The 13,279-nt window shown below is 63.5% G+C and overlaps 2 protein-coding genes across 3 annotated transcripts; both read left to right on the top strand.

Annotated features, from left to right (window-relative positions):
- The first annotated feature begins 53 nt into the window (after positions 1-53).
- On the top strand, positions 54-3,761 carry FOXRED1 (FAD dependent oxidoreductase domain containing 1). The gene is made up of 10 exons (XM_086766123.1): positions 54-186; positions 1,268-1,506; positions 1,590-1,700; positions 1,805-1,923; positions 2,035-2,129; positions 2,321-2,422; positions 2,515-2,591; positions 2,693-2,841; positions 3,082-3,211; positions 3,324-3,761. Exons 1-10 carry the CDS (start codon positions 66-68, stop codon positions 3,681-3,683), a joined length of 1,503 nt encoding a protein of 500 aa, XP_086622249.1. The 5' UTR covers positions 54-65; the 3' UTR covers positions 3,684-3,761.
- A 1,245-nt stretch (positions 3,762-5,006) lies between these two features.
- On the top strand, positions 5,007-12,932 carry EI24 (EI24 autophagy associated transmembrane protein). Of its 2 annotated transcripts, none has more exons than XM_086766274.1 (11): positions 5,007-5,112; positions 8,166-8,313; positions 9,087-9,232; positions 10,179-10,239; positions 10,757-10,823; positions 11,307-11,431; positions 11,528-11,647; positions 11,770-11,881; positions 12,092-12,203; positions 12,301-12,375; positions 12,453-12,932. In XM_086766274.1, the coding sequence occupies exons 2-11, from the start codon at positions 8,272-8,274 to the stop codon at positions 12,622-12,624; spliced, it is 1,032 nt and encodes a 343-aa protein (XP_086622400.1). In that variant the 5' UTR covers positions 5,007-5,112; positions 8,166-8,271; the 3' UTR covers positions 12,625-12,932. The 2 variants fall into 2 exon arrangements, with proteins under 2 accessions (XP_086622400.1, XP_086622399.1); XM_086766273.1 differs by having other exon boundaries at positions 5,023-5,112; positions 8,148-8,313.
- The last annotated feature ends 347 nt before the right edge of the window (positions 12,933-13,279 follow it).

The raw sequence follows: 13,279 nt of genomic DNA, 5'->3' as shown, positions 1-13,279 counted from the left end.
CGGATGGGGCGTGGCTACGTGACAAGGGGGGCGTGGTTAAGCGGAGAGGGGCGTGGCCGAGCGGCATGCTGCGCTGGGGGCGCGCGCTGCGCCCGCCGAGGGGGCGGGGGGGGGCCCCGGTACCGGTCGGGGCTCCGGGCCGGTCCCTCCGCACCGCGGCCCCGCTCGGCAACGACATCCTCAGCGGTGAGACCTGGGAGGGGGCGGGGGGGGACCTGGGGGGTCCCTGGGGGGATTTGGGGGTCCCAGGGGGCTGGGAAGGGTCCTAGAGGGGTCCTGGGGGGTCCCAGTGGGGCCTAGGGGGGTCCCAGGGGATGCTGAGGGGCCTGGGGGCGTCCCAGGGGGGGACCTGGGGGGTCCCAGAGGGATTTTGGAGGGGTCCCAGGGGAGCCTAGGGGGTCTCAGTGGGGCCTTGGGAGGTCCCACGGGGTACGGAGGGGGCTGGGGGGTCCCAGAGGGGGATTAGGGGGTCCTAAGGGAATGGCGGGGGGGTGTCCCAGGGGACTGAGGGGGTCCTGGGTGGGTAGAGAGTGTCCTGGGGGGTTCCAGGGGATTGGGGGTCCTGGGAGGGGGTCCTAGAGGGGTCTAGGGGGGTCCTAGGGGATGCAGAGGGGACCGGGGGATGGGTGCAGGGGGGAATTTGGGGGTCCCAGGGGACTGGGGAAGGTCTTGGGGGGGTCCCAGAGCAGACTGGGGCATCCCAGGAGGGACTGGTGGGGGTCCCAGAGGGGCCTAGGGGGGGTCCCAGGGGCTGCTGAGGGGTCTGGGGACATCCCGGCGGGGCCTGGGGGGTCCCAGAGGGATTTTGGAGGGGTCCCAGGGGGCTGGGGGAGGTCTCAGGGGAGCCTAGGGGGGTCCTGGGGGGTCTCAGTGGGGCCTAGGGGGGTCCCAGGGGGTATGGAGGGGGCTGGAGGGGTCCCAGAGGGGGATTAGGGGGTCCCAGGGGGCTGAGGGGGGGGTGTCTCAGGGGACTGGGGAGGTCCTGGGGGGCCACAGAGAGTCCTGGGGGGTCCCAGGGGATTGGGGGGGTATCCCAGAGGGGCCTAGGGGGGCACCGAGGGAACTGAGGGGCTTCAGGGGTGTCCCGGGGGGATTAGGGGGTCCCAGGGGACTGGGGAAGGCATTGGGGGGGGTCCCAGGAGGGATCAGTGGGGGTGTCCCAGGGGAGTAGGGGGTACCAGAGGGGATGGGGGGTGCCGGGGGGATTAGGGGGTCCCAAGAGGGCTGCCAGCCGTGCCCCCCCCACCCCCCCCAAATATCCCGGCAGAGCTGGGGCAGGGTCTGAGGCGCCTGGGTCAGACCCTGAAGGATCAGCTTCCGGCGAGGGAGGGCAGTTTGGGGGGCTGGACCCCCCCGGGGATGCCCCCGGGCCCGCGCCCCCCCGACGAAGCCGACGTGGTGGTGGTGGGGGGCGGCGTGGTGGGCTGGTCGGTGGCGTACTGGCTGAAGGCGCTGGAGGGCCGGCGCCACGGCATGAAGGTGCTGGTGGTGGAGCGGGACCCCACGGTGAGACACCCCCCTCCCGGGGCGGGCTGCGGCCTCGGGGACCCCCTAGCGACCCCCTTTTTTGGGGGGGGGCGGGTCTTCAGTATTCCCAGGCCTCCACGGTGCTGTCGGTGGGGGGGATCCGGCAGCAGTTTTCCGTCCCGGAAAATATCCGGATGTCCCGCTTCTCCGCCAGCTTTCTCCGCAACATCAATGTAAGCGGGGTGATTTTGGGTGGGGGGGTGGGAGTGTTATTTGGGGGGGGGGGGGGGGAGGTCCAGCCTCTCTCACCAGGGTGCCCCCCCCGCCACCCTTCCAGGAGCACCTTGGGGTGCCGAACGAGCCCCCCATCGACATCCAGTTCCAGCCCTCGGGGTACCTGTTCCTCGCCTCCCCCCAGGGCGCTGCGGCGCTGGAGGCCGTGGTCCGGCTCCAGAGGTGGGGGACGCGCACAACGCCCCCCACGGGGGGGTGGGGGGGCTTTTTTTGGGGAGGAGGGGGGGGTCTCATCCTGTTCCGCCCCCATCTCCGCACGCTGGCCGTCCCCAGGGAGGAAGGGGCGCAGGTGGCCTTGCTGTCTCCCACCCAGCTGAAGGCGAAATTCCCCTGGATGGACACGGAGGGCGTGGCCGTGGGGTCCTACGGTACGGGGGGGGCGCGGGGGGGGGGGGTATGGGGACCCCCCTCACCCCCTATCCCCCCGTCCCCCTGGGTGCATCCTTCACCCTCGCTTTATTTCGGGAAGGGAGGGCCCAGCCCCCCTCAAATTGGGGTGTTTTTTTTTCAAGGGGGGTCATGCTGTGGTGCCCCCCCCCGCGTGTTTTTACCCCCCCAGGTCTGGAGGATGAAGGCTGGTTCGACCCCTGGACCCTCCTCAACGCTTTCCGACGCAAAGCCACGTCCCTGGGGGTCCTCAGCTGCACCGGCGAGGTGCGAGGTGAGGGGTGGGGGGGGGACACGGGCCGACGACAGCGGGGCGTGACCCCCCCACACCCCCCAAACTCACCCCTTTCCCCCCAAAACCTCCAGGTTTCGTCACCTCGGCTGACGACGCCACGCGGCCGCCGGGACCGCCGCCGACGACCGCCCGCATCAAATACGTCCACGTGAGCGCGCGTACCCCCTCCTCCCCCCGCGCCGGGGTTGGGTGGGGGGTCCCGGCGCCTGTCCGTGACCCCCCCCACGCGTGCCCGTGCCCCCCCCCCAGATCCACGCGCCGCACAGCCTGGAGTACCAGCCGGTCGCCTGCGCCATCGTGGTGAACGCCGCCGGCGCCTGGGCCGGGAAGCTGCTGGAGGCGGCGGGGCTCCCCAAGGGGCTACGCCAGCCCCCCCTGCCCATCCAGCCCAGAAAGAGGTTTGGGGGGGGCGGATATTTTTTGGGGGGGGGGCCCGCGGAGGCGGGGCACACGCCCTTCTGTTGTGGGTGAACCCCCTCGGTGCTTTTTGGGACGCGCACCCCAGCACCCCTCCATCTTCACAGGCGGAGGGGGTGAACCCCTTGGCAGTTTAGTTTTTGGGGCGGGGGGGTCACAGCCTGACCCCCTCAGCCCCATTTTTGGTTTGGTTTTTGGGGGGCTGCCCCCTATCCCTACAGGTACGTCTTCTGCTGGCACTGCCCCGACGGCCCCGGCTTCTCCTGCCCCCTCCTCGTTGACACCACCGGCGCTTATTTTCGCCGCGACGGCATCGCCGGCAACTACCTGGGCGGCATGAGCCCCGCCGAGGTGCGCCCGGGGAGGGCTCCCCGAAATTATTCCCCCCCTTTTTTTTTTTTTTTTAAATAAAAAATACAAAATACTCGACTTCTTTTTTTTTTTTTTTTTTTTTTTTCCCCAGGAGGATGAGCCGAACCCGAGCGATCTCTCGGTGGATCACGATTTTTTCCAGGAGCGCATCTGGCCCCTCTTGGCTCGCCGCGTCCCGGCTTTCGCCGCCCTGCGCCCGCGGGGGGCGTGGGCGGGTTACTACGACCACAACGCCTTTGACCGCAACGGGGTGCTGGGACCTCACCCCAGACTGGAAAATCTCTTTTTCGCCGCCGGTTTCAGCGGCCACGGGTTGCAGCACGCGCCGGCGGCGGGCAGGGCGGTGGCCGAGCTGCTGGTGAGGGGCCGCTACGAGAGCCTGGACCTGCGGCGCCTGGGCTGGCAGCGGCTGCTGGACGGGGAGGCGCTGGAGGAGGGGGGGGTGATTTGATTTGGGAAGGGGAGGGGGTCGCCCCCTCCCCGGCCTGGCGCTGCCCCCCCCCACTGAAATAAAAACTAAGAAAAGGGACAGTGAGTGCGCTGGGGGGTAAATGGGGCTGCCCCCCCCCCATTTGTGCCACCACGCTGGTCAGCTCGCAGCTGCCAGGCTCCCCCCGGTGCTCCCCCAGTGCCCCCAGCATCCCCCCCACTGCCCTCAACCCCTCCGCCAGCCCCAGTATCCCCATTATGGCCCCACACCCCCAGTCCCACTGTCTCCGTTCAGGCTCCCCTGTTGTGCGCGTCCCAGTGCCCCCCAGCCCCGCTGGCCCCAGTCCCAGTGTCCCCAATTACCCCCCGATGTCCTCAGTTACCCCCATTGCCCCCCCCATGTCCCAGTTATCCCCCAGTGTTTCCATTGCCCTCCCAATTACCCCCCCAGTGTCCCAAATTACCCTCCTCCAGTATTCCCAGTTGCCTCCCTTTGCCCCCTCAGTGTCCCCATTGCCCCCTCCAGTATTCCCAATTGCCTCCCCAGTGTCCCCATTACCCCCCACTATCCCCCATTGCCCCCCCAGTGTCCCAATTGCTCCTCCATTGCTCCCCAGTATCTCCCCTATTGCCCCAGCATCCCCTATTGCCCCCCAGTGTCCCCAGTTACCCCCATTGCCCTCCCAGTGTCCCCAATTGCTCCTCCTTGCCCCCATTACCCCTTCACTGTCCCCACTATCCCCCCATTGCCCCCCAGTGTCCCTATTACTCCTCCATTGCTCCCCAGTATCTCCCCCATTGCCCCCCAGTGTCCCCAGTTACCCCCCATTGTCCCCCCCGTGTCCCCATTGCCCCCATTACCCCTCCAATTATCCCCTCATTGCCCCCGTGTCCCCAGTTACCCCCCATTGCCCCCCCAGTGTCCCCATTGCCCCCATTACCCCTCCAATTATCCCCTCATTGCCCCCCAGTGTCCCCAGTTACCCCCCATTGCCCCCCCAGTGTCCCCATTGCCCCCATTACCCCTCCAATTATCCCCTCATTGCCCCCCAGTGTCCCCAGTTACCCCCCATTGCCCCCCCAGTGTCCCCATTGCCCCCATTACCCCTCCAATTATCCCCTCATTGCCCCCCAGTGTCCCCAGTTACCCCCATCATCCCCTCCATTTCCCCCCAGTATCCCCCATTCCCCCCCCCCCGTGTCCCAAATTACCCCATTGCCCCCAGCATCCCCCAATTTCCCCCATTCCCCCCACCCGGCGCGGCACGCCGGCACCGCGCATGCGCGGGAGGGGCGCGCCAACGAGCCGGCAGCTTTGCGCCTGCGCGGTGCCCCCGAGGAGGGCGGGCGGCGGGGTCGCCGTGGTTTCCGCGCAGCGCATGCGCGGTGGGGGGGGCGGCCGGGCCGCCGGGAGCTGGGCCGCCTGCCGCGCCGTGCGCCCCCGGCCGCCGGTGAGTGGGGGGGGGCGAGGCCTCGGGGGGCGCGGGGGGGACACGGGGTGACTGTGAGGCCCCCGCGGAACACCGTGGGCGGTCCGGAGGTGGCTGTGGGCCTCGGGGGATCCGTGGGGCGCCCCTGAGGTAAATTCGGGGTCTCAGGGGATCCGTGGGGCGCCCCCGAGGTAAATTCGGGGTCTCAGGGGATCCGTGGGGCGCCCCCGAGGTAAATTCGGGGTCTCAGGGGATCCGTGGGGCGCCCCCGAGGTAAATTCGGGGTCTCAGGGGATCCGTGGGGCGCCCCCGAGGTAAATTCGGGGTCTCAGGGGGTCCGTGCGGCGCCCCTGAGGTAAATTCGGGGTCTCAGGGGGTCCGTGCGGCGCCCCTGAGGTAAATTCGGGGTCTCAAGGGATCCACGGGGCCCCCCTGAGGTAAATTCGGGGTCTCAAGGGATCCGGGGGGCGCCCCCGAGGTAAATTCGGGGTCTCAGGGGATCCGGGGGGCGCCCCCGAGGTAAATTCGGGGTCTCAGGGGATCCGGGGGGCGCCCCCGAGGTAAATGCGGGGTCTCAGGGGATCCGTGGGGCGCCCCTGAGGTAAATTCGGGGTCTCAGGGGATCCGTGGGGCGCCCCCGAGGTAAATTCGGGGTCTCAGGGGATCCGTGGGGCGCCCCCGAGGTAAATTCGGGGTCTCAAGGGATCCGTGGGGCGCCCCCGAGGTAAATGCGGGGTCTCAGGGGATCCGTGGGGCGCCCCCGAGGTAAATTCGGGGTCTCAAGGGATCCGTGGGGCGCCCCCGAGGTAAATTCGGGGTCTCAGGGGATCCGTGCGGCGCCCCTGAGGTAAATTCGGGGTCTCAGGGGATCCGGGGGGCGCCCCCGAGGTAAATTCGGGGTCTCAAGGGATCCGGGGGGCGCCCCCGAGGTAAATTCGGGGTCTCAGGGGATCCGTGGGGCGCCCCCGAGGTAAATTCGGGGTCTCAGGGGATCCGTGGGGCGCCCCCGAGGTAAATTCGGGGTCTCAGGGGATCCGTGGGGCGCCCCCGAGGTAAATTCGGGGTCTCAGGGGATCCGTGGGGCGCCCCCGAGGTAAATTCGGGGTCTCAGGGGGTCCGTGCGGCGCCCCCGAGGTAAATTCGGGGTCTCAGGGGGTCCGTGCGGCGCCCCTGAGGTAAATTCGGGGTCTCAAGGGATCCACGGGGCCCCCCTGAGGTAAATTCGGGGTCTCAAGGGATCCGTGGGGCGCCCCCGAGGTAAATGCGGGGTCTCAGGGGATCCGTGGGGCGCCCCCGAGGTAAATTCGGGGTCTCAAGGGATCCGTGGGGCGCCCCCGAGGTAAATTCGGGGTCTCAGGGGATCCGTGCGGCGCCCCTGAGGTAAATTCGGGGTCTCAGGGGATCCGTGGGGCGCCCCCGAGGTAAATTCGGGGTCTCAAGGGATCCGGGGGGCGCCCCCGAGGTAAATTCGGGGTCTCAGGGGATCCGTGGGGTGCCCCCGAGGTAAATTCGGGGTCTCAGGGGATCCGTGGGGCGCCCCCGAGGTAAATTCGGGGTCTCAGGGGATCCATGGGGCACCCCTGAGGTAAATTCGGGGTCTCAGGGGATCCATGGGGCACCCCTGAGGTAAATTCGGGGTCTCAGGGGATCCATGGGGCACCCCTGAGGTAAGTTTGGGTCTCAAGGGATCCGTAGGGTATCTCTGAGGTAGTTTTGGGTCGCGGATGGGCTGTGGGGGCAGTCCTGAGGTGACTGTGGGCCTCAGGGGATCCGTGGGACATCCCCGAGGCAATTTTGGGCCTCGAGGGATCCGTGGCGTAACTCTGAGGCAATTTTGGGTCTCAAGGGTTCCATGGGGTAACTCTGAGGTAACTTGGGGCCCCAGGTGGACTGCGGGGGGCTACCCTGAGGTAATTTTCTGCCTCAGGGGATCCTTGGGGCTACCCTGAGGTACCTGTGGGCCTCGGGGGGGTTGCTGGGGGCAGCCCTGAGGTAAAATACCGCGTGTTTGTGCGCGGGTCGCAGCTCTGAGGTACGTTTGCCCCCCGCGGTGGCTGACCACAGGGCTCACCCCCATTAACAGCGGGGGGAGACGATCCCCGCCCCAAGGCGGCGTGGGACCCCCACCCCGGGCACCTCTGGGGGGCTGTGAGGATCCTGCCCCGTGCACGGTGACCCACGAACGCGTAACAATAAATCGGGCAAAGCCGGGCCGGCGCGGCGGTCGGGTCTCGCCCCGTTGAACGCGTACGTTTCCGAGCGCGAAGGGCGGCGAGGTGCAGCCGCCTGGAACAAAGGAAACGCTCCGTTCTGCCTTTTGTTTCTGCCGCCGCGCTGCCAGCCGACCCCGACCTCCAACGCCCGGCGACAGCGACAAGACCTCCGCCTGGGGCCGAGCGCGTCCGCCTCCAAAAGCTTGAGTTCAGGGTGCGAGTGCGTGCGATTAACTTGGCGTTAATAAAACTGGAGGCCAGGTCTGCTTCTGAACTGGCATTTGCTGTCGCGGTTCAAACCCTAGCAGGTGCTGTCTCGGAATGACCGAAGGAAAAATCTTTTTTTTTAAAAATTATTTTTAGTCGTTTGTATCCTGCGCTGCGCGTCACAGAGCAACAGCAACGCTGGCACGTCGGAGCTTGCGACACCGGCTTGCTCCCGCCTAGGAGAAGCGGGCACCTTGAATCCCGGTGGAAAGCTCCACGAGTTTTATTAGCTGGTGATTTTTAAATTTTTTTTTCCCTTAATTCAGCCGCTCTCTGTATTTCTGTGGCGCTTTAGAAGAAGCAGAAGACTCAGCACGACGTTTTTGGCAAAGGGCTGCTTGGGATAACTGCTGCTCTGGGCAGAGGCTTGTGGGACAGCTGTGGAGCAGCCCTCATTTTTTCGGGCTCCTAATTGTAGGCCTGGAGTTTCTTCCCTGGCGCGTGAGGAAGAGGAGGTGCGGAGCTGTGAAGCGTTAAATTAGCGAGGGCTTCCCTCCCTGTCGGAAATGTCAGGGTGTGATTTAGTTTGTAACTACCCCGCTCAGGCCGATGCCGTTGACGCCTGCCGTGGTGCAGCGTTTTCTCTCTCCGCAGGCTCCATCCGCTTCCCGGCTCTCCAGGATGAGAGGGGTTTGGGTTCGGCTTTTCCCCTCTCCCTGTAGTTGATAGTTTCGGAACCAGAGGTGATGCTGGAGTCGAGATGGCGGACAGCGTGAAAACCTTCCTTCACGACCTCGTCAGGGTGAGTCTCCGCGCTTCGGGTCCTCTGTCGCGGGGACCGGCCTCGTTTGCTTCGCTGACGGTGGGTCTCCTGCGGGGAGCGCCCTCCTTCCTGCGTCATCAAGGGTGGGTTAAAAAATTTGAAGGAAAAGGGGCTCTGGGTGTGTTTGAATCGAAGGCACGGATTTTGTCAGGCACAGATACCTGTAGGCAAGCTTTCCGCTCGCCGGTGACGGTTAGATTTGACGTGGCTGTGTGGGATGCGTTGCTCCCCGCGTGTTTTCCGGAATAATTTCCTCCCGAGCTGGCTGTTGTGCCGTGTGTCTGTTGCGAAGGGCTCAGCGTTCATCCGAGGCGGCGTTAGGATGTGCGAAGCCCCTGTGGCCTGGAAGTTTTTCATTTAACAGAATCCTAAATATTTTGTCTCGGTCTACTTTATTGGCCTTAGAAATGCTGGCAGGGGATGAGGGGCGTTCTGCCAGGCAGACGAAACGGGCTGTGAAAGATCTGACTCTGGCTCTTGCCAGGGGTTATAAATAGCACAGATTGGATGAGAAATCACACCTTTTAAGAAAAAAAAAAAGAAAAAAAATACCGCTGCTTGTAAAGATGCTGAGACGTGCGGTAATTTAGGTCACCAAGCCGTGGAAAATGAGCCGGCGTCGCTGCTCCAAACCTTGGCTGCGGCTGAGCCGGGTGCTGGCTTCCCCGGTCCTTGGTCCGTAGCCGGGGGGCTGCATCCCGTTCCTTCTCTCCGGAGGGGCGCAGCATGATGGCCTGTCCCCGCGCCCGCAGGGAATCAAGGACTCCATCTGGGGCATCTGCACCATCTCGAAGCTGGACGCCCGGATCCAGCAGAAGAGGGAAGAGCAGAGGCGAAGGAGAGCAAACAGCGCGCTGGCCCAGCGCAGGTTTCACCTGGAGGAGAAGAAGCAAGAGAGGTGAGTACGGGCCCCGGTAAATCCGGTAATTCCCTCTCTCCGCGGCGTCTGCTGAGGGCAGGGAGCGAGCGATCGTCTGCCCGGAGCTCTGAAAAGCCCCGTGAATTGCAGAACCTCTGCGAGTCACAGTGACTTGGCAGTGCTCGTGCTTGTTTTTTCCTTCTAAATATCCGTCGTAGCGCAGTTGTCTGGCTGAAAGGAGAGCCGAGGCAAGCGGGGGTTTAAGGAATAAAGCCCAGGGAAAGCAGCCGCTCGGCTCTGCCCCAGACACCTAAATCACATCGAGTGTCTTTTTTTTTTCACCCCGGCCTTGCCGCGTTCCGCGGCCGTCCGCAGGCTGGCGATGCCGGGATTGTACCCGCGTGGGAGCGAACCGGCGCCCGTTCTTGTGCCTGACTCCCAAACCGCGCCGAGGTGTTTCTCCGCTGCCCTGATGAGTCGGGCTGGCGCTGGACGCGGTGACGCTCGGTTGATAATTACGCTGGAAAAGCGCTGTGGAGCTGCTCTCCGTAGGTAACGCCGCAAAGAGAGAGAAGAGCTGAGCTGAAACAGCCTCTTTTGCACCCAAAAAGCCCTCGTTTTATTTCAGTGAGAGTCTGAGGAGAGCAAAGCCAGAGATCTCTAACAAATGCTCAAAAATCGGGAAGAAAGCTTTGCTTTTCTTCCGTTTCCGTGCACATACGGAGAATTAAAAAAGGCTGGAAGAGGCTCTCTGACGTGAATATTCTTGTGACGGGGCACTGGCTGAAACCCGGCGCGAGTCCGTGTGGGGATTTCCCCCAGGATTCCCCCGTCCAGATAAAACCCGGCGCGTCGCTGCCGCTGAGCTGCTTATCCGCAGCGTTTCCGAGGCGTCCGAAACGCGGGGACGGAGGCGGTTGTCGCTTGTTGGGGGGCGTTTCTCCGGGCGCCGGGACCGTAACACGTCTGGCCCGTCTCTCTGCAGTGAACCCCGGATCGTGAGCCGGATATTTCAGTGTTGCGCCTGGAACGGAGGTGTCTTCTGGGTAAGCGGATGTTTTTCCCGTTTTCTATGGTAAAAGCGCCGCGAAAAGCAGCGCCCCGCTCCAGCCCTCGCGCGCGGTGAGCCGGGGGGAATCGGTGGGAGCCGGCGCTGTGTTTTACGGGGCGCGGTACGGGATCGTAGACGCGCTCGGGAAACGGCGCGCGAGACCCCAGCTGCTTTCCTCAAGCCTGTGACGCTGCGTTCACCCAAACGTTCCGCTCCTGCTGCGCTGCGCTCTGGGACGTCGCTCTGCCGAGTTGAATATTGAGACATTTCCTTGGCTCTCACCTCCGGTTTCAGGAGGCCGGTCCTTCGCGGAGCAGGCGCTGTGCAGCCTAATAAATCGCCGGCTTTGGTTTCCCGCTAGGCTGTGGCCACACGCGAGGAGTTGGCGTGGAAATGCGAGGAGGAAGGCGCTCGGTTGTGGATTTGGGCTGTATTAAAGAGAATTGCTCCGTGTTTAAGGGACGCAGTGCCTCACCCAGAGCCCTTGTTGTGGTTTTTTTTTTCCCCCGTAGCTTAGTCTCTTCTTGTTTTACCGAGTGTTTATACCTGTCCTTCATTCGGTCACGGCGCAGATCATCGGTGAGTACCCCTCCCGTTTGCGCTGCGGGGCGCTGAGCGAGCCGTGGGACGAGTGGGGGGGTCCCGGGGCTTTGTCCCGTTGAGCTGTTCCTCGCACCGCTGTCTCCTGGCGTTGTTTTTTCTCTTCCTCCCTGTGCTGATCAAGGCCGTCACTAATTACTTAGGGGGAAATCGGAGAGACAGCTAACCCCACCGACAGCCTGCGTGTGACGGATCTAGTGGGCTTTTCCCACTCGTAGCACGCGTTTGTCAGCGTGTTTTTGCGAGTAAATAAAAAGCAAGTGGGTGGAAACGTTCTTTTGAAGAGCCGGGGTTGGGGTTGGAGGTTTCTCCTCTCCTCGAGCGCCGCAGGCAGAAGTTCCCCGCGGCGCAGAGCCGGCCGTGCCGGGAAACGGTGGTGACGTGAAAGCAGGCTCCTACACCAGTTCCTCACGCGTCTGGGGGGTTGGTCTGGGTTTTTTCCCCCCCGTCTGTCTTCCGAAGGTGACCCTTCCTTGCACGGCGACGTCTGGTCGTGGCTGGAGTTCATCCTCACCTCCATCTTCAGCGCCCTCTGGGTCCTTCCCCTCTTCGTGCTCAGTAAGATTGTCAACGCCATCTGGTTTCAGGTGGGTGACGGAACCTGAGCCCCTGGTTCTCTGAATTTTGTTTCCCTCAAGCCCATTTTTTCTTTTTTTTTATTCTTTTTTCTTTATTATTTTTAGGACATTGCGGATCTAGCGTTCGAAGTTTCCGGCAGAAAGCCTCATCCCTTCCCCAGCGTCAGTAAAATCATCGCTGATATGTTGTTTAACCTCTTGTTGCAGGCGCTTTTCCTCATCCAGGTGAGATCAGAGTCGCCCGCACGCCGAAAAACAACTGTTGGCCAGCCGGAACCGCTCCGTCTCGCTCGCTCACCTCTTTTTAAACTTTTCTTTTTTTTATTTTTTCTTTTTTTAATCCGCAGGGGATGATAGTGAGCCTCTTCCCCATCGACCTCGTGGGCCAGCTGGTCAGCCTGCTGCACATGTCGCTGCTCTACTCGCTGTACTGCTTCGAGTACCGCTGGTTTAACAAAGGTCAGGCCTTCCCCCGCTCCCCGCTCCGCACGGTTTTTTTTTTTTCCGGATTGAGGGTTTCTCCGCTCGAGGGGCATCCCAGGCCGGTTAATTTATTTATTTATCTATTTATTTATTTATTTTTCATCTTCGGTTGCGATGACGGAGTGAAGGGTAACGCGGGTCCGTCCTCCCGCGGGTCGCTGCCCGCGGGGTTTTCGTTCTCGCCAGGAGTGGAGATGCACCAGCGGTTGTCCAACATCGAGAGGAACTGGCCCTACTACTTCGGCTTCGGCTTGCCGCTGGCGTTCCTCACCGCCATGCAGTCCTCCTACATCGTCAGGTGCGGCCTCCTCTGCGCCAAGACACCCGCCAAACCCAACCAAATGCCGTTCGAAAAAATTATTTCCCTTTTTTTTTTTTTTTCCCCCCTTTTCCAGCGGTTGCCTCTTCTCCATCCTTTTCCCTCTCTTCATCATCAGCGCCAACGAAGCGAGGACCCCCGGCAAAACCTAGTGAGTATGGCGCCCTCCCGAAATCCCGGCACGGGCCGGGATCCTCCCGGCGCTGACGGGGCTCTCTTCCCTCGCAGCCACTTCCAGCTCCGGCTCTTTTCCGTGGTGGTTTTCCTCAGCAACAGGCTCTTTCACAAGACCGTTTACCTTCAGTCCGCCCTGAGCGGTGCTTCCTCCTCCTCCTCCTCCGACCGCCTGCTCACCCCCCAGCCCTCTCCCGCCAAGCACGCGGCTGCGCCGGGGCACTGAGCCACCGCGGACGTTTCTGGGGAGGGAGGGGAAAAAGAGGGGAAAAAAACGAAAAACTGGGATTTTTAACAACCGGGTCGTGCCCTGCACTTGTTTTATAGCGGGCTCTTTTCTACGCCCCCCGCCCCGTTTTTGGGGAATTCCAGCTGCAGTCGAGCACCCCCCCGTGCATGTTCCGTTTCTGTGGGGTCGGACACGAAACAAAAACTCGTGGTTTTGGGGTTTTTGGGTTTATTTTGGTTTTTTGGAGGGGCCGGTTTAACTTTTCTCGAGTATTTTCACACTGAAACATTAAATGGAGAAACCTGCGCCTGCCCCTGTGTTTAAGCCGGTCCGGGGTGCGGGGGGGGGGGGGGGGGGGGGTAGTTCGTCCCTCCAGGGCGCGGCCGGGGTCCCCCGGTACCGGTACCCCCGGCCCCGCCGCCGCCTGCCCCGCGGCGCCGCCCACGTGGCGGGAAGGCCCCTCTTCCGCCCACGTGACCCGCCTCGCCCCGCCCCTCCGGGCGCCCCCAAGCGCGGACGGACACGTCACGGCTCGTCCTCCGCCGGCCCCGCCCTCCTCACCCTCCGCCAATCGGAAGGCGCCGTAAGCGGCTCACTGCACCCCGCCCCCGGCTGAGCGCCGGACCCCGCGGCCAATGAGCGGCGGCGCATC

This window comes from Chlamydotis macqueenii, chromosome 24 (assembly GCF_036417535.1).
Source record: "Chlamydotis macqueenii isolate bChlMac1 chromosome 24, bChlMac1.mat, whole genome shotgun sequence".
Classification (NCBI taxonomy): Eukaryota; Metazoa; Chordata; class Aves; order Otidiformes; family Otididae; genus Chlamydotis; species Chlamydotis macqueenii.
This window is presented reverse-complemented; position numbering and strand designations above follow the sequence as displayed.